At 35.3% G+C, this 25,000-nt stretch overlaps 1 protein-coding gene across 1 annotated transcript in view; it reads left to right on the forward strand.

Annotated features, from left to right (window-relative positions):
• LOC136970384 (neuron navigator 2-like) overlaps positions 1 to 25,000 on the forward strand; it is a 63,617-nt gene that overhangs the window by 13,597 nt on the left and 25,020 nt on the right. The window contains 8 exon segments of the mRNA XM_067264821.1: positions 2,229 to 2,301; positions 3,536 to 3,695; positions 4,622 to 4,770; positions 18,231 to 18,369; positions 18,822 to 18,991; positions 19,399 to 19,635; positions 19,704 to 20,685; positions 22,757 to 22,792. Coding sequence (XP_067120922.1) covers positions 2,229 to 2,301; positions 3,536 to 3,695; positions 4,622 to 4,770; positions 18,231 to 18,369; positions 18,822 to 18,991; positions 19,399 to 19,635; positions 19,704 to 20,685; positions 22,757 to 22,792 — 1,946 coding nt within the window.

Consider the following 25,000-nt stretch of genomic DNA (forward strand, 5'->3'; position numbering starts at 1 on the left):
GACTAGAATTATTACCGTGGTAGTCAATTCTTAAGTGGGTTATGGTCCCGTGCAGTTAAGGGAGTTTGTATAATGGTTCCCCACTTAAAAATTATGTATTGTAGTGCTTAATAATCTTTCGAAGGATACCCACTTAAGGGGTGTTATACTTGCCTCTAACAAGGCGAACTTTTTTCTGCGCTAAAATACGACACGAACCAAAGATATGTGAGGAAAATTTATTATTTCAGCAATAATTTCACTCGAAAAATCCAGTTTCAAGACTCGAAATTCGTGCATAACGCGCAGAGCCATCTGTCGTAGAAAGTTCGAATTAATTCGCCTAATGTTAGTGACTTGTGTAAATCGCCTTAAAATTATATAAAAATGGAGTGGATTCTGGGGCAAAATTTACGTTCTAATTTGTAGAAAATAAATAGGCCTATCAACTTATCGGCACCTTGCAAAAGACATGAGACATACTTGACACTCTTCTTTAGCAAAATAACACGAAAATAGATTGAAGAGAGTGGAAAAGGTGTCAATAATTTGAGTGTTCGTAAAATAATTTTCCGGTTGAAAAAACACAGCAGGGGTTAGCATGGGAAGAAGACGGATGATGCAGGCAACTTTGTAGCAACATGACCTTTCGCAGCAACGGACATCCGTCTTCCACAGGCGTTTGACACCTGACGTCAGAAGATTCTTGCCTGCTGACACTTGTCAACTGTATCGATATGATGCGGTGCAGCCGTATACACTTCCCTAACTTCATTGGACACTTCTAATTGATACAGGAATTACAAGATTCCTTCTCCATTTTGTTTTCTAGTTATTTACTTTTCGCCTCGTTTCCTTTGATGTATCCACTTTCGAAAAATTCTTTTGTAGAATTCTATTGTTTTCAGCAAGAGTAAAATTATTTAATAGGATTATTTCTCCCCTCTCTTGGTATTTTTATGGAATAACTTTTAATAAATGAAACATTTGTTTAGAAGCTTATTATAAAAATTTTCAACAAAATTATGGAGGAAATAATTCAAATTCATAGAATTTTCGCATGAAATTTCCGTTATTTTGTACTATTTATTACTAAAATAATTATAAAATTTATATATATTTTAATGTTCATGCCTTATTATAAGTTTATATTAACTGAATTTACAATTATGTATAAATATTTTAGGATTGTTAAAATTTCTGCAAGTTTTCAGCTGTATTTAATACACAGAAATATATGAAAATGGTGTGATTTTTGTGTAAATATTGAAAATTATCCACGAAATTTGGTTGTGGTATCGTGTCGGAGATAAGAGTATCAGTTTATTTTTCAGTTGAAATATTTCAGGAGCGGAAGTACTTATCTAAATTTTTATTGCACGCGATTTCAAGGTCCAACGTGCAGTAAAATTAAACGAGCTCCTGATTCAGTCAAACATAAATATATATTTAACTATAAAAATGATTTTATAATACAATTTATAAATTAATATATTTTTTCTAGGATAAGCTAGACATTTTATTAGATTGATGAGCGATTAGTTTAGAAGACCCTCAATGGCGGCGCCACTGAAAATATTCACGTTTGAAAGGAAGGGTTTCTGTTAAGCTCTTTAATCTGTTAAATTGCGATGGGTTAATCCTATTTTGTCGCAATTTTCTCACTGTTAAAAATTTCAGTAGGATTACGCGATATTTTGCGACTTATCGTGGTCTTTACCGGTTTTCTCTGAGGATAGTTTAGGTTCGTTTACTTGTAATAATTTGTAGGAAATATTTTTCGCTATATTGTTGTATAATGCGCAATATAGTTAAGAGCTGGATAGTATTCCCTGCATCGTGAAGTAAAATATCAGTTTTAACTGCGCCGTAACGTTAGCCAGCAACTCGAGGCAGCTAAGACCCTATAATCCTATAATAACTGCACATTTCGAGAGGTAAGTATGGCTATTCCTGCGGAGAATTCACTGGTGTTCTATTAGTTTTTACATGGTACACAAGTGGAATTTAGTAATTAATGAGTTCGGTTGTACAGTTAATAATCATAAATGAAGCGATATATTATCGTAAATGATCGAAGTAGTATACGTGTCGACAACTGCATCGAGCAGGAGCGATATGATCGATGATAAAAATGAACTGCCGCTTCGTAACGACAGTTCAGGTCATTGCTAATCATCCGCCTTTAATTAGCTACTTGATAGACGACAGAATTGCAAATTACTTTCTGGATATATCTTTATTTGCAGATTGATAACATCAATGCCTGTTTGTCCTTCCTCGGTAATCTCGGTGTTCATCTGGAAGGTATCACTGCCAAAGGTAAGTGCAGTTATTTTTTTTAATATCTTTTAATGATAGCTTTTAATGAAAGAGAATTTAAAGGGGCGCGTGGGAACGTTAAAGTTTACATTCGAAGATTAAAAAAAACGGAGAAATCTTGCAGTTTTTATTGACAAAACAGGAAAAAAATTGACGCATTCCTCAAAAAAAGGAGAAAAAGTCAAGCTAATCATCCTAAAAGTCTCCTCAACTTTGCTTCACTCATGCTGTTTGCTTTCCCTGAGTTATTTCCTGTACGCCACAGTTTTCCTGCAGATTACATATTTGTTTTAACTGTAAAGCATCTATATGAGATTTAAAAAAGTCTTTTGCAAACATTCATTCTTGCTTTCCTACAAAAAAGTTGCGAAAAAATGTAATTTTTAATTTTCAGCACGATTTTCACGTTTTAAATCCACATAAACATTTTTTAAATCATTGTTTTGTGTTTTTTTAAACAAAATTTCTCCATTTTTATTTGTTATGAGATGCAAAACTATAAAATTACTGTTTATATCTAAATGTATTAAAAAAATACATTTTAATTAAATTAATATACTTTTTTTGTAAATATTTGGTTTAAGAATAATTATTTAATTTAATTTATAACGTGGCAAACTATTAAAAAATAAATAAAAATAAAAACTATATTTTGATGTAGAGAAAAATCCTACCATTTTCTACTGAAAATTCTGGTTTTAAAGAAAATTTTTAAAAAATTTTCCGTAAAATCCGAAAATTTGTATATTTCTCGTGAAATATACACTTTTCCTGTAGTCAAATAATGTAAATTTTAACGTATTTAATCGTGTAAATTTCAAAATAGATTCATGAAAGGGATATTTGAATTTCGTTTTAGGGAATTTACATCATCTCTTTTCCCTAATAATCCCCATTATTAAACTGAATATTTAATCTGAAAAATGTGCCAAAATAAAAGATTAACTAATTCCAACTCTTTATATTTTTAATTATAAAAGGATTAAACGAATGAAAGAGGTGATTACAGTTAGAAAATCTAATAACAAAATTTCAAAATGGTTTAATGAAGGATAATTATTCGTTCTGTTCAGCGTATAAGAGCCTTATTAATTTAGAAATTAAACGAGTTTGGTCAGGCTCTGTTCACGTATCTCTCGAAGAGATAATTGGTTTGTTAGACGACCTCTTCGAGTTCAATTGAGGATGTAGTGGGCTGAATACATTACTGATTCTGGTGTTTGATGCCGTATAGATATCAAGGATGGAAGTTTGAAGGACATTCTGAGCCTCTTTTTTAGTCTTTCGAGGTACAAACAAGCCCAGAAGGCTGCCAATACAACGCACAATCACATCAGAAACGGAAATACTACCAAACCCATGTTAGCTCCATCTGGTGTCACAGAAATGTCCAAGTAAGAATAAATTTTTAAATATTTCTTTCTTAATATTTCTTGTTATTTTAATATAGAAATGCATTTTAACTGTTAATTTTTAATTTAAATAATTATTTAAACTATAAATTTTTAAAAACACAATTTAAAAAGAAGATAAATTAATTGAAGCAGTAAATCTATCCTACACGAAAAAGAAGTTGTAGTGTTTTACTGCTTATGAGGCTAAGAAAATTCTTTTTCTAAATTAAAAAATTCTCTCATTTATGCTATTAAATCGTTTTATTTTTATTTATTTTTTTAAAAAATTATAATAAACGAGAATAATCCGATATTATGATTTCTTTAATTATGCAAAATGTGAAAAATATATACTAGAAAAATTACTGCTACTACTTTTCTGAAAATAGGGAAATTATTCCCTAAATTCCCTGAAAATCCTGAAAAATAATTTCCCTAAATTTCCTGTTTTATGTTTAACGACAAACTTTATTTAAAATAAATCAGTTTCAGCAATAATTCAATTCTTCCAAATTCGATCAATTTCCCTAAGTAAACGACACTAAAACGTGTGTTAATATCTCAATAAATAACCTATTTCCCTGAAAAAACTTCACGAAAGGGAAATTTCTTTTAATTTTTATATTCACCCACGGGGAAAGTGGAATATTTCTTTTTAATCTTCCGAGACAGGTTTGCAGATCATATGGGAGCAAGTGGTTTAGTGTAGACCAGTTAACCGGTTATTTTTTTTCGGATTCCAAGGACGGGGGACAAAATTACGTCATCCAGGAAGGATAACATTACCAGACGTCACGAAGGAAGGACGCGACCGAATGACGTCACCAGAACGGAAATTGATAGAAATTAAATTAAGTCTTGTTATAGAAGGGTTTCTATTGATTCTTTTTATTTATAAAATAACTCGTCCCCCTTCTTTTTGCTAGATTACCGTCCCCTTTTAAACAATCAGCCAATCGAAACGCACTATCTCAATCCGGAAAGGACAGTAGCATACCAGTGCCATCTATGAGTCGACGGGTGAACCAAACAGAGAGAACATTAGCGCCACCTGCGGCGACAATCAGCATAACAGGTAAAGTTTTAAGCATATTTGTTCAATTGAGAAAATTTGAATGATCGAATGAAATTATAAAAATTATAAAATTTAAGTGGGATTTTGGAATAATCAAGTTTATAATTTTAAGTAGTTTAATTAAGATTCCCTCTACGGTAGTTTTGGGTCGATTAAATTCTTTTTTTTTTGCCGTTTCTCTTTAATATTGATAGTGAAACCCGAACGAGTCAGAAACCTTACAAAGCACGAAACACTAATCAGGGGTGGAAATTTATTACGTCAGTTAGGAATCTAAACTGTCTACATAAGAAGAAAGGTTCACGATTTTTCCACGCGCAATTTTACGCCATAGAAGTTTCATGTACAGTACTGTCACTCGACCCCCGTTTATACAAGGTCACACACTTCTAGTGTTTGTTAGTGAAGGGGAAAAAAATATTTAGTGTTTGTCGTAAGGCCGGGAAGTGTTTTACTACTACAAGTAAATCCATTGTAACATCCCAAAGCGATTCATGCATGGATCTCACGCAGCAAAGACTTATAAATCTCTCTTGTCAATACTAGGCTTGCCTATTCTTGCAAGGGGTGTGTTAGACACACGTTGCATTTACCAAACTATTGGACTATACCATTTCCTTATCGGAAAAATCCTCTTTTAACTCACTTCGCTAAGATAACACAGAAAGCTATCCCATGAAATTCGAAACGAATTTTCCGTTAAAGTAATTTTACATGTATTTTTTACCAATTTTTTTTTTTTACTTCTTTTCCTTTATACTCGAGTGACAACCGATAATCGTAGTACGGCATGGCTGTTTAGATTCGTTTGCTCGGGTCACACGACCAGCGAGACATATTTTATTTATATTCTCAAGTTTAATGCCACGTCATCTCGAGTTTATATTTTAAACACAAATTTTATTTTATCGGTTTCGACCATTAGCACAGATGGCCGTTGCCGTTTCACGTATACAAACATCTGCTGGTATACAGTCATGCGCTGAAACATCTGGATATAAATAGCTTAGATTAATATCCTTCCCGCTGACAATATACAAATTAGCCTTTCAGATGCATTCATGCGTGTAATGCAGAAATTTTCTATTTCGGGCTCTAGCTCCAAAATTTTAATACGCACACATAAACTTTTAAGGAATACACTGTAAAATAATACCGGACAGCTGAACAAACTAAATTTGTTCAATTTACTCACCTGCATTATTCGCGAAATGGATTCTCCCAAAAGTTGGCTCTCGTGCTTTGCAACTCCTGCTGCATAGTTGTTGTCGAGTTAAAAAAGAAAAAAATATTCGATTTTTTAAACTTATCACACGGTTTTAAATCAGTAAGTCGTAAGTATCAGTAGGAAGCTAAGGTTATAGTATCATAAATTTAGGGAAGGATTTTCTGGTGACTTTGTTGAATAGACTTTTCCATCTTCTGCTCGGATAACTCTCTTCCAACGAATCTCATAAATTTCTGAAAAGATGGATAAATCTATCTAAAGACACGGAGGAACTTGCAGATTTTTAGATGCATTTCTTTTTTTCCCTTTTCTTTCCCTTTCCCCCCTTGCTCCAACTCGAAAAAATGATTTTAATAATGGCTACATTTTGCTTAATATTTCAATATTAAACAGGAAGCAAGAAATAAATTTATATTCTGGACAAGAGCATCAATAAAATTTAAGGGTGTATTTTTAACATCAATTTTTATGTTAAAATATATGTTGCTTGTAGGTTGTATACACGAGAACACTCCAGTAAAGATTGCAAGATGAGGATTTAAAATATAACAGTGGCATTCGGACTTCGATACCAACGCCTTCCTGTTAAGTTGCAAAGTGGAGTTTCGGAGTTTAAATTTAAATTATTCCTTGAAAATGCTGTAACAACATTAATTATGCGTGAAGTTGATGCTGCTAAATTGTGTCCTTCCCCCAATGGCACTTGTCCTTTATAGCGAGAGTAGGGTATAATGGTGAAAGTGCATGAACAGCAAGATTACTTATTATTCTACGTTGTGTTGATTTCCATCATTTATCTTCAAGATGAATGACAGGATTATGAGTCGTCATAAGCCTCGGGCGAATTTTTCCCCCACTTTTTTTATTTCTGTTCCCGATTTTCTGCTATGAAAGGAATTGCGCTGAGGAGAGGGGGCAAAGAAAGCAGATACGATTTTAATTTCGGATATCGCTAGGAATTTATTTCGAGAATCCCAATAAACCAAACTGAGTTTACATCCCGGAGACATAATCCTAGTGGAAACACGCTTAAATACTTGTGTAAATATCCGATATTTGGGGTTGTTTTGAGAACGAGAGCAAACGTTTGTTCTCACCGTCTATTATTCCCCATCCCAATCTCCACCTAACATTTTTATGATCTTTCTCAGGTCCCACCTCAATCACCCAGCTTCCCTCCCCCACGGTCGTAATGACCGATCTTGAACTCGGTCGCTAGGCAACCATGTTACGTTTTCCGTTCCGTCATGCCGTCTGTAGCGCCTGGGTGTAGCGCTCCGCTCCCTACCCTTTCGTGTCTCCGGACTGTCTGTCTCCAATTTATTACCCCCTGTCGCCTAGGTAACCTATAGGTCCTCATGCGGTTGACGAAAGTACTCACCTTGTCTATGGTAAGTACATAGTATATACCCCGAATCCATGTAGTTTCATGTCACGAGGTCAGAGATGTCGACCTGTGAACCCTGTCTTCTACTATCATGGTTAGTAGCGCTTTTTTCCCTTTTACTTTCGTTTCATTGTCTGTTTTATTTTCACGGAATGTAAATTAATAGAGTATTATGCGCGTGGCACGCGTCAGACCGGTTTTTAGCTTGTTACGTTGGCAAATTTGGAGACTTCGCTCCAGCAAATGCCATTTCTCTCCTCCTCCAAGTATTGCTGATTCTTATGCTATGCCTTACTAGAAACACACACTGCTGTGCCGTTGTGTTTCTTAAACACGTCCGCTAAATACAACATTTTAGTGTTATAACACACTAGATTTGTGTATGAAGCTAAGAAATTTCATTTTCGGATAGCCTTGAATTTTCTCTGCAGGGTCGATTAAAAAAGCTTTGTTTTAACGGTTGAAATAGTTTAAACACCGATAATAAGAGATAAAACAGGGAAACAATTTGAAACATCTGCCAGCCGGGACGATAAGTGTTGCCAGCCGGATTGTTTATCAACATTTGACGTCACATGATCAGATTTGTCATTACTTCGGCGTATTTTTTTATATTATATTTTGCACTTAATCGCTATAAATATTAAAATTTACGAAATTTTCTCTTTTGAGAAGTGGGAAGTGTTTTTGTGACATTCCACACTGAGTCATTTGTCTGCTATGTCGTCCTTACCTGACGTCATATCCTGTATTTGTCCAAAAGTTTTTTAATCATGATTGATTATTGGCTTTATTATTATAATTATTCCGGTGAGAATTTTTTGTAATTTCTATCAGCTAGAAGTTTCATTGTTAAATGAAAGTTTCTAAAAGCAGACGAAAAAAAAGCGGTTGCTGTGGCAACACGATTTACTCATATGTTAATGACGTCATTTTCTTTTTTAAGTTTGTATTATTCACAAATTATTATTATTATTATGTTGGGTTAAGTGAGATATACTCAGTTAACACCGGTGGCTGTGTACTATGCCGGACCAAAGTCAAGGCATAGTAACCAAAACAGAAATTAAAGAAGTGTATCAGTGTATGTGTCTGTATTCAGGAATTTTCTCACAATATGACATGTATTCAATATAGTGGCCTTCTGTAGTGTGATGTATGTGTTTCTATTCAATTGTAATGTGCCCAGGCTTTTGTGTAGTGTGTGTGGTATGACACCTGTAGAGGAGAGAACAACAGGTAAAATAAGCACCCTATCCATCCTCCACAGATGCCTTATTTCCTGGGCGAGTTCTGTGTACTTGCTAATTTTTTCAGTGCATGCGTTTTGTATATTGTGAGTGTTTGGAATGGATATGTCTATAATGTATGTGATTTTATTGTGTTTGTCAATGAGTGTGATGTCTGGTCTGTTGTGGTAAATTGTTTTATCTGTGATTATGGCTCTGTCGTAGTACATTTTGTGCGTGTTGTTTTCCAATACTGTCTGTGGAATGTATTTGTAGTACGGTTCGTGGATGTCTACTAATTTGTGTTTCCTTGCAAGCTCTTGGTGTATTATATTTGCTACTTGATTATGTCTGTGTAAATAATCTGTTTGTGCCAAGAGCTTGCAACCAGAGGTGATGTGTTGTATAGTTTCTGGCATGACGTGACATTTTCTGCATGTGTCATTTGTGAGTGTTGTATCTTTGAGTATCTGTTTTCTGTAGTTTTTAGTATTTATGACCCGATCCTGTATGGCGATCATGAATCCTTCCGTCTCCCCAAAGAGGCATCCCCGAGCTAACCAGCTGTTTGACGCAGTTTTGTCAACAAAATCCTGGGCCAGATCGTAAGGATGCCTGCCATGGAGTGCCTTTTAAGCCCACGATTGCTTAATGGTGTCTGTGCTTTTTATATGTTGCGTTGTGTCCATATGATATGAGTGTAAGTTTAATGGTGTGTTATTTGAGTCTGCTAGAGTTACTGCTTTATGTAATTGTGATGTTTCTTGTTTTTTGTAGAAAAACTCTCACAGTGACTGTATTTGTTTGTAGTGAAGGTTAACTATGTCAATCAGGCCACGTCCGCCATCTTTACGTGGAAGGGTTAATCTTTCTGTGGCGGATTTAGGATGATGTTGTTTATGCTTAGTAAGTGTAGTTCTTGTTTTCCTTTGGAGTTGCTCGAGATCTGTGTGAGTCCAATGTATAACTCCAAAAGAATATGTAAGTACTGGAATGACATATGTGTTTATTGCTTTGACTGTATGTTTTGCATTTAACTGTGTTCTGAGAATAGCATTTAACCTACTTTGGTATTCTTTAATTAATCTTTGCTTTATTTGTGTATGTTCTGTTAGGTTGGCCTGTTGGAATCCTAAATACTTGTAGAACTCGCCCTCTTCCATGGATTCAATTACGTCTCCATTTCCAAGCGCAAAATCTTCTTTCTTCAGGATTCCTTTTTCTATGTGAAGTGATTTGCATTTATCTAAGCCAAATTCCATTTGTATGTCCTTGGTGTATGAATGTGTGATTTGTAGGAGTTGATGAAGTTGTTTTTGTGTGGATGCATAAAGTTTTATGTCATCCATGTACATGAGATGTGACAGTGTAAACTGTGTTGTTTTTTCATGTCTGATATTGTAACCATATTGCGTGTTGTTTAACATGTTGGATAATGGGTTCAGGGCTAAGCAGAACCAGAGAGGACTCAAGGAATCTCCTTGAAAAATTCCTCGCCTAATAAAAATTTGCTTTGTTTGTATGGAAGTGTTACTAATCCTGAGATGTAGTGTTGTTCTCCAGTGCTGCATAGTGTTTTGAAAGAATGCAATGAGTGATAGATGTATTTTGTACATGTGTAAAATATGTAGCAGCCAACTGTGTGGAACGCTGTCGAATGCTTTTCTGTAGTCTATATATGCCATGTGTATGTTTCTGTGTTGTTTGTGTGCTTGCCGTAGAATGACTGAATCTATGAGTAACTGTTCTTTGCATCCCTTGTGATTTTTACGGCAACCTTTTTGTTGTTCCGTTAGAATGTCGTGTTTTTCAATATGTTTGTATATTTTGTTTGCAATACAGGATGTCAATAATTTGTAGAGTGTTGGAAGACATGTAATTGGTCTGTATTGTGTGGGGTCTGTGGTATTGTTGTTTTTAGGTTTCATGTAGGTGATGCCCTGAGTAAGAAAATTTGGCATGTCTTGTGGATTGATGATGATGTGTGTTAGGTGTTTAGCTAGTTCCTGGTGCAGTGATGTAAACTTTTTGTACCAGAAATTGTGAATGTTGTCTACACCAGGTGTCTTCCAGTTGTGTGTTCTGTTAACAGTGTATTGGAAATCATGTATGTTTATTTCAACACAGGGCATAGTTGGTATGTTGTGCAAGTTTCTGTTCTCCTCCTCGATCCAGCCTGCATCAGCATTGTGCGTGACAGCACTGGACCAAAGAGAAGACCAATATGTTGCGAGTTCTTCTTCTGTTGGTGTGCCACTGTGCTGTGTATCAGTGTTTGCTTTGTTATTAATTTGTCTGTAAAAGAGTTTTTCATTGTTTGTAAATAATTTATTTTGTTGTTTTCGTAGTGTACATGTTTTGTATCGTTTGAGTCTACGTGCTTTGGCAGCAAGTTTTTGTTTTAGTGTATCAATGTATTCTGTAATGCGTGTGTTGTGATGTTCATGTTTTGTGTGTGTTTTTATTTTCTTGAAAATGTTTTTGAGCTGTTTCCTTAATTTGGGTGTTATGTTGTTTTTAGTGTATTGTGTCAGCCTGCCTAATTGCTGTCTAATGTCATTTATTTGTGTTTCTATTCTTCTCTGCCAGGCAGGCTTGTGATAGAATTGTGTTTTCTGTGTATTTGTCTGTGATTGTACTTTCAGTCCGTGATGTGTCACTACTGTGACTGCCCCAGCATAAACTAATGTATGAATGTCTGAGAGTGTAGAAATTGAATGAATGTAGTGTGGTAGTAAGTGAGTGTTTACATAATTTAGTGTTTTTTCTACTTCCTTCGACGTGTTGATTTTTGGTATTCGTGGTCTTTGTGTGGGATCTGTGTCTGTATATTTAGTGAGTGTTTCCTGAAATATAAGTGAGAGCGTATTAACTAAATCTATGTCTATGTTATCAGTGATGGACGAGGAAGTATCTGTAGTATCATTAGTGGTAATTGTTGTATGTGTGTTATTATCAATGCTTGTTGCTGGATTATCCTGACAGGTTACATGATCTTCATTAATGTTAGATGTTTCTGTCTGTTGATATATTTGATTAGCAACCTGTTGTTTGATAAGTTCAAGTATTGTTTGTGGAATAAGGTTGTTGTGTATAATTGTTCTTTTTTGATCAACAACCCTTTGTTCAGTGACAGTGAGGTGAGGATATTGTTGTGTGAATTTATGGTGTAGTTGTTGTCTGTACGCTGTCATGTTTGTTTCAAGTTTTGTGATCGTGTAATAAGTACGGATGATAAACTCGTTCATTTCTACTGTCCATTTCATCCGTTGGCGTGGTTTTCCAGCCTTTGTGGTCTGTGGATGCATTGCCACAGAAACACCAAGGCTGGGTTGGTTCCTCACATTTGTTGAGGGCATTGCAGTAGCCATGCTTGGGCCGGTGCTGCTTTCGCCACCGGTAACCAAGGGAGACTGTGGCCTATTTTTCGAACGTGAGCCTCTGCCTAACTCACGAACGCTGACCTTGTTAACCCGGGCGACGTCCGAGCCGGTATCACATTTAGATCTGGTTACTACTATGATACGTATCTCCACAGAATGTGGGTGTGTGGTCACTCTTAGCTTCATTTCTCCCCATAGACCTTACTGGCATGGGTGTCCCTACCAGGAGCTTGTGCTCCAGCCTGCATTGCCCTATGGATCAGTAAAATTACTGGGCTCTCCCACCACGACCAGGTGGTGACCATGGGAGAGTTGTTGTTGTTATTATTATTATTATTATTATTTGCATTTTAAAATTACTCAAAATTTTATAATTTGGATTAAAATTATATAAAAACATCGTTTAATTGCAATTTAAATTTAAATTTTTTAAAAAATCGTGAAGTCTGTTGTGACGTTAGAATATTTGAAATTTGAATTTTAAACGTATGCAGTAATTTTTGTTTAGTAAATTGTTTTAAGATGTTTTTGATTTTAATTAAAAGACTTGTTTAATTATAATATAAATTTAAATGTAAAAAGTGTTGAAGTCCGTTATAACGTCAAGATTTTTAAAATTTAAATTTATTCAAGTGTTTTTTTTTTTTTTTTTTTTTGGTTTAATTATTTTAAGCTGTTGTAATTTTAATTAAAAGAGGATGCATTTTGTTACACGTTTAGTCTTGTAGCTTTGAAGGGAATGCAATTTAAGGACATTTCACAAAGGAAAAATGTTTGTTAAATTATAAACTGCATCGTAAAGCAATGTTTACCAGGAAATACATCACATATGATGTTCAGAACCTTTTTATAGTAGGAAATACATATACATATAACAAACACAAACATGTCTAAAGCAGAAAATAATTTTAGAAGGCGACCATCGTATTTAGCAGAGTTGCGAGCGAGTTTGTTTACCCAGAGTCACGTGACCGTGGACTATCTGTTTAGGATTCGATTTAATTTACTTTAATAATACTGCTAACGAGTCTGGCAATATTTAAACAAGGAAAGAAGCAACATTTATATCAATTTAAATTAATTAGAAAGAAGACGGACGGAATTCATTCGTAGATTCAAGTAGAATTTTACTAACTTAAGAATTTAAAGCAATTTTAGCTTTAATTAATACTTTAATTGTATTACTAATACTAATTTTATCAAAATTACTATTAATAAAGTGGTAGAAAAAATAACACGAGCAGACGATATTATTCATGTGACGCGTTATAGTAGTCACGTGACTTTACGTCAAAATTTAAATTTGATGTAAAATTCGTTTTTTACGTTAGTAATGCATAAAATTAAAAGAAATTTGAGGAAAACAAATAGCCTGATGCTTTTATATGATAGGAAATTGTTAAAATGTTTCATATTAATTAAAACTTGAGTTTATTTCTGGAATCAAAATGACACGCTATTGTTTAAAAAATTATCAGTAATTTTAACTTTAATAACATTCTTAATTATCATATTAATATTATTGAAATTTGACGGTAGAAATTAGTTTAAAAATAACCGAACGGACAGCAATCGTTATTGGCTCTCGTTACGTAATCTGACGTCACGGTTTTAAAATTTGATTTAAAATTTAATAATTTAACTTTAAAAATGCCCAAAATTGATATTCACTAGGGAATTATCGTTTATTAAAAATTTTAAAAGTTTCCTTATAATAATTACTAAGGGCTTTGTTACTTAGTCACGTGATACGCCATTCTTTTCGTACTCTACAGAAATTTTAACATATAACTATATTCCTATTTTTATTATTAACATTAATATAACCGAAATAATTTGACAAACGCCAGTTTAAAAATAACGCGAACAGACTGTAATCGGTATTGGCTCTCATCACGTGATCGAACGTCATGATTTTTAATTTGGTTTAAAATTCGATAGTTTTGCGTTAAAAATACGCCGAGTTGGAAATAAATCGTGGAAAAAATAGTCAATGGCTTCTGTCTTGGAGGAAATAGTTAAAATTCTTAATATTAATTAAGAGAAAGCAGACGATAATTGTGTAGATGCACGTGACCGAGTCAGACGACGTTGGAGTGAGTCACGGAGTTGGTTTCCTTCTTTAAACATCTTCCGAATTAATTCGATAAAAATCTCTTTATATTAAATAAAAATTAAAGCAAATATCAAACGATTTCACGACAAAAAAAGAAGACTGAATGAACGATTTTAGTAAGTGCATTAATTAATTAATTTTTAAAATATTTTATGCCTTTTAGAAGAAAAATTCAGAAATTCGTTGGTATAATTAATATATATTAATTAGATATTTGAATTATAACTAAAAATACGAAATTTTTAATAGCTGAACATATACAGGGATTTTTTTAAGATTTCGGGAAATTATCCCTGAAATTTAGGGAAATTTAGAGAATTTTAAACATTCTGTATATGTTTAGCTGTTAAAAATTTATTGTATTTTTGGAATTTTTTATCAACAAAATATGTTGTTATTCAAATATTTAATTATTAAGAATTTCGGAAAATATAAATAAGAAAATATTCCCGGTTAATTTAGGATATTTTAAAAATTTTTCGAGGGGTATTCTCTGAAATTTAGGGATATTGTGGATACGTTTAAAATTGTATTTAGTAGTTTATTATTCGTGTTACTTCAATAATATTTTTTTAGGAAGTGTATGTCTTCAAACGTTTTTAGAATATTCCAAACTTCAGAAATTATCCCATAAAAAATATATATAAAAGAAGATTCCTCAAGCTATTAAGGATATTTTCTAATTTATATTTTCATAAATTATCCGAATATCCCCAAATCTTAGAGATTATTCCCTGAAAAATTTAGGAGAGTTGAGAAAATTTAAGCAAGAAAATATCCCTAAATCTAACTGATATTTTCTTGTATCAATTTTCGAAATATTTCTACATGTAGGATATATTTCCCCATTAGATGGGGATGCATTTAACGATATTTCCTCATTAGATGGGGAAATATCGTTAAATGCATCCTAACTATAGAAATAATTTGAAAATTAATACAATGAAGAGAAACTTTAACTAAAAATTCCCTATTATACAAGTAACAAGATACAAAATAAGGGTTAAATTACACAACAGAGGAAACAATCGTCGTTAAGGAAATATTTTAAGAAATTTATTAAATATATCTTAAATAATATACATAGTTCTATAATTCCAACAAAAGACAGTATTAATTATGTATGGAAAACACAAGAAATACATTTTTAAGATATATACTGATATCCCAATGATTTCATTTATATTTTCATTTATATGATAAAAAAAAAACAAGGAGAAAGAAGGGCTATTGGAAAAGGGAAATATTCCTACAAATGACGTTTCAACGCAGCAAAATCATTCAGTTTAAACTACTGATAACTCGAGAAGGGGATACAAGATACATATTGTCGACATCTTTCTGTGCTTTGTGCTCATATAAGGTCTCAGAAACGGTTTGCGGTTTTAGTTTATCAAACAGGAAACGAATGATCTTTGAACTGGGAAATAAAAAGAAACCCTTTTCACAGAAGAAATTTATATATAAATTTTTTTCCAGACAGAATAACGATGAACAGTGAGTAATGACATGTAATACATTCATATTTTACTAGTACCCTCTTAAAAAAAACATCTAATAATCTTCCAAACTTGCTTATAATTGTAGTTATTTTAATTTCCTATCATCAAGAAAAAATTGTAAAAAATTGCTGGAAGAGAGATTGAGCGAGAGGACGTATAATTTTCCACGAATTTATGAATTTCTCTAAAGAATTAATGGATGCCATAGTGATGGATGCTTTAGAATATACGGTTTTTGTACGTTTAATTAATTAAAAATTGGTAATGGTGCGAGTTGAATTGTTGTCCGTAGCGATCAATTTTGTGTTGTAGATTTTTCAGGATATTTTTTTTTTCTTTCTTTCTTTCTTATTCTTCTTCCTCTTTTGTTTTCTTCTTGAGAAAACTGATCGATAAAAACGATAAAAGGTGAGAGAATTGTTCTGCCATCTGACGGGGATAAAAGTAAACGTTTTATTATTGGAATTTTTATTTTTCAACACATAAAAAAGCTGCATTGATTGTTGCTGGATTTTAAAAAATATTAAATTCGAATTTGCATCTCGAAATGCGATAAAATTGCGTTTAAAAAATTGAATTTTTTGACTACTACTAAAATATATTTTTTCGGTTCTAATTTGTGTTTAAAATATGTTTTTATGTAGAATTTTTTAAAGAATAAATAATAAAAATTTTCCGACTTTTTTCACGAATATTTGTGTAAGTCGCAATGTAAAAATCATCCAAAAATTAAAGTTAAATTGAAGAGATTTTTGAGTCGTTGTTGTTCGATTTTTTTTAATGTTATCCAGACTCTCAGATTTGAATTTTCTGAACTCATTATCGTTAAATTAAAATTTAAACAGATGTCAGCGAGCCATTTGAGCGATAGATAATGATTCTAATTTTAAAAAAATGCCATATTTTGATACATTTAGGGAAAAATCCTCGAAATTTAGAGTAAAGCGGGAGTTTTCCTCGAATATGCCAAATTAGGAATTTTTTAAATGAAATATCCTTGAAATATAATTTAAGGCAGAAATTTTTTTTGAATACGAATATAATGAAAGATATTTTTAAAAGAAAATTTATGAAATTTAAAGTAAGATAGGAATTTTTCCTATCTTACTTTAAATTTTTTAATTTCATTTCGGGGATTTTCTTCAAAAATCCCCAAAATGAAATTAACCCAGAGATTTTTCTCAGATGCACCAATTAGTATTTTTTTTTTTTTTTTAAGAAGTATCCTTAATTTACGATAGAAAACTTTCTTTGAATACGAAATTAATAAAGAATAATTTTAAAGAAAAATCCACAAAGTTTAAAATAAGATAGGGATTTTTCTTCTGAGACGACGAACGAGGGAATTTTAAAAGAAAAATCCCTGAAATTGCAATTAACTGGGATTTTTCTCCGATGCATGAAATTAGGAATTTTTTTTAAAAGAAAAATCTGCATTTTGAAAATTTTTATCTCCAGTTTTTGCGTTGTTGTTCTTTAAATTAAAAAGTTTCTCTATTAAACTGCATTCAAAACGTGTACTGTTTCTATTTAACTCAATTTGTTTTGATTAAAACACGAACTTAACACACACGCACAAAAAAAAGAAGAAAACTTGTCTGGACAATAAAAATGTCCATTAAAATTACAGAAATCTGAGAACAAAGTGGAAATTATAGGAAAATCGATAGAAACTTTAACATAATAGCTTCCTCTAAAGAAGGAAAGCGGTGTTTTAAATTGCTCATAAGGAAAACAAGATTGTAACTCGTTACTAAAAGTATAATTAGTTTCCAAATCGATGTATAATGTCTTACACCCAAAACAACATTATCAGGGATGCGAAACGGTTAGCAAGGGAACAAAATGAGAAGAATAAGAATTCTTTCTTCCATAACTCACGACTTAACCACCTTTTCCCTCATGCCAAGAAACATGTCGCTTTACAAAGCTATCCAGTTACAGAAATATATACCAATAATCATAAAGATGTCAGTGTGTTAACCCGCATGCGAACAACCGACATCCTGTGTCTAAATTCCACGAATTTCCACCCATTGCCCATTGTGTTCCTAACTGTTTCGGCCGGTTACGTCACGGAAAATGACCCGACCAGTTAGATAACTGGTCTAAAAAGGTACCTGTACGCTTGGGAAACTTTGTTGACATTACTGTACGATGCTTCCTAACACGCGAGTTTGCCTCGGGGCGTTAACACCCACCAACGTACTGTACTGTACATACCTAAATATGAGTGAGACCGTAGTAATCTCAGGTAAGTTGGTGAAATTTTTTTACCACTATCCTTGGGACAAGGTTACCAGCGAAGGCTGTACGGCTGTCTGATCGTTACCCGCTTTATCACTGTTGTTTTCTTTATGTTAATTATACACTACTGACCTTCGTACAAGTGGTTTATGCCGCATTAACTGGCTGTTGCTCTTTTACGAGTTTCCCCTATGTCTGCCGGTTAGTCATGTGACAAAACGAGGAATGTAGATTAAATTAATTGATGGGACCAGATGGGGAAAAGTGGGTCGTGCGCGCCTTTTTAACGACTGTGTTAATGATATATTCACCATGTTGTTACTTTAATAGTAAATATTTATTATGTATTTTTTCTTTTAATTTTGAAGGTTCAACCGGTTTGACATCGAAAACGCCTTCCACCAACAGTTCGAGGTCTGGTTCACCTCATGGATCCACTTTTATACCTCAGCCGAAATCGGCCGTTTTGACACGTGATCGGACCAATATAGAAAAATCACAATCCAGGTATGATTAAGATTCCTTTTTTTTATCGTTGGGCTGAGTGTATACAATAAGAATGGAAATATAATCGGTATAATAAGAATACACGTATATAAAGATGGATACACAACAATATTAAAAGGGGGTATACAAGTAGAAGAGTTCAACTACTCTCTGAGAATGCCACATGCAGAGCCGTCGAAAACTTGTATGGGGCCCGCGCGTAGAATGGCCCCTTTAGCCATTTATTTTTGAACAAATGAAATACGTAGAATGTTTCTTTATTAATAAAAGGCAGTGTTAACGGTTTTACTTTCTGTTAGTAGAAATAACGTTAATTTTACAGACATAGGAACTACACGAGCCCGGAAAAAATCTCCAGCTACCCCATCTCGACGGCCCTGACCACACGCGGTATCGTGTAATTTAGTCATTAACAACAAGTCTTATCGAATGATAATTATCTTTTTTGGCAGGCCATCTTCGACGTCGTCCTCGTCTTCTCTATCTCATCTTCCAGTCAAGGCGCCATCTGCTGGTGTAACCAGGAATCAAACAGTTACTGTCGGGAAAAACGCTAATCATTCCATGTTGGACAAGTTCAAATTATTTAATTCGAAGGAGAGACCGAACGAGGGTGGAAAAGGTAATTCTATCGAATTTTCGAGCATTTTAATAACCTAATTAACGGATTTACTGCAAAAATTTTAGGCAGTTTGCCACGAATCGTATTACAAAACTACTCTACCGTATCAGAAAGAGCTCTAATTTCACAACTCTAATCTCAGTTTTTACGGTAAATTGTTTGAATAGACGGAAAGAAATTACCTGAGTTCTTGAAGCTATAAAACACGACGGGGTAGAATAAAATGACGTCACTAGTGAGGAGAGCGCGATTACATATTAACTAATGTTCTAGAGTTTTAACGTTTACACGTACCGAAATTCTTTCGTTATTTTTTTTTAAAAGCTTTTATTTGTTTTAAAGTCTAGAATTAAGTTTCGGGGAGTTTATATGAATATTTAAATTTATTATTTTTTACTACGTCAAAGGTGTGGTCTCCAAGCGTACCAGTAGCAGCAGCGGGTTTAGTTCGGCTAGGAGTGAAAAAAGTGATTCTTCCACAAGCCTATGCAGCGAATCAAAACTAACCTCAACACCGGACACACCAGAAAATCCAGTCTTTCCTGCCATCTCCACACACCAGGACAAGTCTGTTCGAAGTTTAGGAAAGAAAGTACCCAACAAAACGGCGTCCAACATCAAAGAAGCTCCACAGAAGTACACGGGTGAGTAGAGTAAATGTGTATGTCGAAATTCGAGTTGGTCGAGAGTACTTATTGTGATTTATACGCAGGTAAAGATGGTAAGTTCTCTACCAGACCCACTACTAAGCAGAACAAGATCAGAAGCGGCGAGGGAAAGGAGAGGAAGGCAAAGGATGCTGAAGATGAGAACTACACTACTATCCAACCGGACAACCCCGTGAGGCAATCGAAAATTTCCACACTAGCAACGAAAAGTAGTGAGAAGTCGTCTAGAAGTGGCTCCCAGGAAGAAAGTTTGGTTAACAATACCGGTATTCCCAAACCTACGGCGGCGGTCAAGGGCACTACAAAAACAAAAGTGGTTAGGAACCAGGATGCGGGTTACGGAAAGGGATCACGTGACGACAATTACGTCAGCACACGGGTGGAACACTCGAATCAATACCAGTCCTCTTCCCTACCCAAACCTGACCGGAGTAAAGACAAACAGACGGAAGTTACGCAAGCGATAGCTATGGTTTCTCCTATAGTGTGCAGCAAGACGGAGATTGCGGATAACCAATCATCCGCAGAAAAGGAGAAAGAGGAAAGCAAGGAAGAGGAAGTGAAAGAATCCGATAGTTTAGCCGACGAAGCCGAAGATATAATGGTTAACATCAAGCCCATGCAGCCCTTGACTAGGGCCTCGCCCTACGGCTACACCAGGTTAGGGTGGAGCGCCAGGAAGATGACATCGGCGGGTCGAGTTCAGACTGACGTCAGCCCTTGTACGAGGCTGGCAGTGAATAGGCTGATCGCGCAGGATTCTTCTAGGATCTACGGTGTTCCAGTTAAGAGGACACCTCTAGAGAAACTGGAGCAGGATTACGTTACAGATATAGAATTGCTCGATATCTCTGCCGGTTATATGAGTGACGGTGACATGTTAAGGACCGGAAACGGGTGGAGGCCCGACGATATAGCTAGTGGTTATATGAGCGAAGGTGGGGCTTCTCTGTATGCTAGGAAGAGCGGAGGAAGGAGCAGCAAGGAAAACGTGGTCAAGACCATTAATGTGCTTCAGGACGATAGGTGAGTGCGTTTTGATTTGCATAATGAATATCGCTCGACTGTTTTTTTGTGCACCCGACGAATATAAAACATTATACTCCCATAATTTACAAACATAATCATGCGTCGAACAGTAGAAATTACACAGTTCGAATACTACGCAATACACACCACTGCATTAATTATAAACTCGAAACTAGGTTCTTATACTTGGATAACTTTCTGGAACAGGCGGAAATATTAAAAATTCAAGAGATATAAATCAGTTTAGTTCCGCCCGAAGGAACAGAACAGCAACTTTCACCCGATCGACTTTGTCACTTAGAAAAAACATCAGTGATAAGTTTATGCGGATGTCTAATGCAGTAACACTGTATTCGCTCTGTTTACCTTTACAAAAATTGATGCGGCATGTCGATCCCCGCATGTAGCCCATTAAATTCGTGACATTTCACGTCACTAAAACGTTGCGGCATGAACTTGTCGAGTTATAAGCCAATCGACGTATAGACAGTCTGACAGACTCCTGTTTATCTTTGAGTAATCGGCTACTTATGATCATTGCAGCGCAACTCAAATTGCATTTTACGGCCCGAGCTATTAATTGCGGCGATTGATCACCTGCCACGACGTTCATTAATAATAGTTTTCGTGAGTCACGCTACGGTTCCCTTTCTGTTTGTACATTAAGACCATCGATAACCATCGTAAGTATCCGAAGAAACGCACAGTACACTTAACTGCTGTTTTATACAGAAACATCACTTACATTAGCACTTTCCTTTCGGCAATCGAGGATTAAATTGCTATAATAGGAGAGGGTTGTCGCTAACACAACGTTAGTTTTCTTTTTTCTCTGTGTGTGTTATGTAGGAGAGTTGTTTCCATGCTTCACTAAACAAAAAGTAAAAGAAACTCGACTGATGATAGATGCTCTTCACTCATTTTTCTAGGGTTCTTTCACGCGTGCAACCGTCTCTGCCAATTTTTTTCTTTCGAGCTACCACTTTTTTAAATGGCGCCACTCTCAGTCTGACCATTTGTCATAAGGGATTTTTAGAGTATCGGCAACGATTAGCGGTGTGTGATTTGGTGACGTAGCTGCAATCAATTACTACATCGGGCGCCATGATGACCGACTTTGATTCTACTCGCTTTATCGCTTCCCTAATTTCCAATTTTGGTCGATTCGCTGCTGTCACGTGATCCTATTTAGGTTGCCAAGAGAGAGAGAGAGGAGTGCCATCGATAGGCATCATCTTACCAGATTTATTCATAAAATTCTAGATTCAAGCGTTAATTCGTTCAGAAGAGCATCCTTAATATTTAATTTTTGAAGTATGTTATTAATGATGTATAATGCGCATCTATGTAAAACAGTGAGTATATTGAGACATTACGTTACACATGCCTAACAAAGGATGACACATCAAATTTTACTGTATAAAGATGTAATATTTTTTTTTGCCTATGAAAACCACAAGTGTAATGTCTTACAGATTCTCTCATCCATCATCTCATTCTCTGTACAAGATGATAATGCGTAATTTACATACAGAACAATGTTTTACCAAAAAAATACACTTGCAAAGTACTTTACAATCATGCAAATACGTAACTCATACATCTGTATATATTATGTATAATTGCAACTTAGACTTTAACACATCTTCACATACATAACGTTAAGTTTTTTTTATGAACAAGGATGGAAAGAGAAACAGAACGAGAGCTATAGCGATCGACGAGCTCTTTCCATCTTTCTTTCTACCATTAACTTGATGGAACATCATTCTTAGCTGCTGCTGCTGCTGCTGATGTATTGCATCGATTGCATTCCTCCACCTAAACAGTTTTCTTACTATATACTAATTTAAAAAAAAAATATGTAGTTGTTTACGGGTCGTTAATAGTTTATTACCGCAACAGATAAAGAAATGGTTACCGTGTAGGTGCCACGTGCGCTTTAAAGTCGAGTTAATGGCGTTGTATACGCCCGTATACAGTACAGTATCCTCCGTACACCACACCTATATAGAATTATGGTATGTGTTGCAGGATTGTCATTTAAGCTTCCTTTTTCTTCCGCCAGGAATAAAAACGCAGAAACGGAAGCTGCTCGCCCGGGGTAAGTCCTTAAATTGTTACTGGAGCCGCACTAACATCTAACCAATTGCTGCATGCCCTATGCGGGGTGTATCTTTTCTCTTCTTGTTTCTGCTAAGAGCGGAGTTCAACAACCTTAAAACTGCATGGGTGACGTGTTTCCATCCCCTTTCTGTAAATGTCACTTCACCTCTAGTTATCTATTACAACCGGGAAGCTGCACTCGGGGGGGTCAAAGTTCAGACGGGGTTGGGATGTTTCTGGCAAAGTTTCGCTGGCCGGGTGACGTCACGGGCAGCCATTGGTCAGTCGTCATCCGACTTCACTTCCATTACCCCCTTCTGCCGCGTTTGGTTGAATCCATTCTGCAACTGGCATCGATTCCTGGCTAACATGTCGTCAGTAAGTGCACAGTCTGTGCCGTTCGTCCTTACCTGGTAGAGACGTAGAAACACCTCTATGCCGCACGTTTTTTAGAGGATGTATCACGATAGGTACTACTACGACTGGTACGGATGCCACAGCAGGTGAGTTACGCGTCATCGTGACCCGTACGATGTACATAAACGTTCACCCCCATCCGCACTGCGCCCGGATACGTCCACCAACCCTCCTCTCGGGTTTAGGGTGCTTAATCTACGAATTTACTACAACGGATTAACCGAGTGTAACCCATATACAAGGCAAGGGACAGTTTGATCGGTTTTGGTCTTTGCTTACTTGTCAAGGATCCCTGGCATGGGTTGCCATGGCTACCGGATGGGAAGAAGTGCGGCCGTGACGTCAATTCCTTACATTCGGCTATTCATAGATTTGTGCATTGTTTATCGCTCCTATGACAGGACGGTTCGACTTTATTATCTACAGATGGCGTTACCGGGGGTTAATGCTACAAGAAAAGCGAATTAATTGGTAGTGAGTAAATATTTAACCACATAAAAGGCTAAAAGCTACACTTGATAAAGCGAGTAAAGGATTTATCAGCCACTTCAGCTAAGCTTCTCTTAAGATAATGCACTATCTGGCAACGTTTGCAGCTATCTCGCTCGCTTGGGATGGTAAGAACAACGTTTTTATCGTTATCCTAATGAAGATAAGTTACTTAATTAGCATGTTCGTACTTAAGATGTGTGCTAACTCATTCAAACTAGTCGGTTAAACACGGATAATCGGATCTTACTTGCATTATGCCAATACAAATCATCTAATTACTCTCACCTACGCTTGATAATCTTATATGCTACGTAGAAGCTCCTGTAAGCTAAGATTTATCTAGAAATTATTTATTTATAGACAATTCACTCCGGTATATGTTATAGTTAATCGATAGGCGCGGTTAAAGCTGAAATTTCTAGATAATTATACTTCACAGTATCCTAAGATAATGCCCGAGAATTTATCAGCATCGATCCTACGGTATTGTTCCTTTTTCTATGCGTATTTGCTCGGTTACACTTTGCTAGACAATGATAATCCGCAGATTATAGGCAGACATTGTTGGTCGACGTGAGGATCCGCCACTCTCTGGATTGTTTACATGTCACGTTCGCTCATAGCGCACTCCAGTCACGTGACCGGTCGTGCGTACTGACGATTATTAATAGACAGTTGACTCACCTCCACCCACTATACACAGGCACACACACACATATCGACTGTCACCTGTATGAACGATGACTAATAGAATTTTTCGATAGAGTAGCTTACCTGATTGAAGATAAAAGTGACTCAGCGTGTACAAAGGGGTGATGTACCGGCTACATGGTAAATCGATTAGGCAATGCGGTTTTTGACCCACTCGGTTTGTTGATCGAAAGGGAGGCATAAGTTAATTACGAAGGGGGCCTGACTCTCACAGGGTAAACATACTAAAGTGAAAGATAAACTATGTTAGAAGTGTGTTTTATAGTCACCTTCCCCGTGCAGCTACGCTAACCATATGTAGTAAGCTCCTATAAGTGGCCTGGTTTTATCAAAACGGATCCACTTCAATCGCTTCCAGTTGGTTTGAAGGACTGGAAGAGGATTCAGTCGTAAAGATGTCTAATTTAACAGCAATAAAATGATCTCGTTTTCTTATTAACGTGCTTTTGAAGTGTGTATACGCTCCCACTCCAGCAGAATTTTTATTCCTACAACAGTATTGCGCTATTTTTGAAGTTGTTCAGGCAATTAAGAGAGAAGAGGCTGTTAATGTTTATTAATAAAGCTGTAATAAATAATTAGTAAA

This window comes from Centruroides vittatus, unplaced genomic scaffold (assembly GCF_030686945.1).
Source record: "Centruroides vittatus isolate TY-2023 unplaced genomic scaffold, ASM3068694v2 contig_193, whole genome shotgun sequence".
NCBI classification, from domain to species: domain Eukaryota; kingdom Metazoa; phylum Arthropoda; class Arachnida; order Scorpiones; family Buthidae; genus Centruroides; species Centruroides vittatus.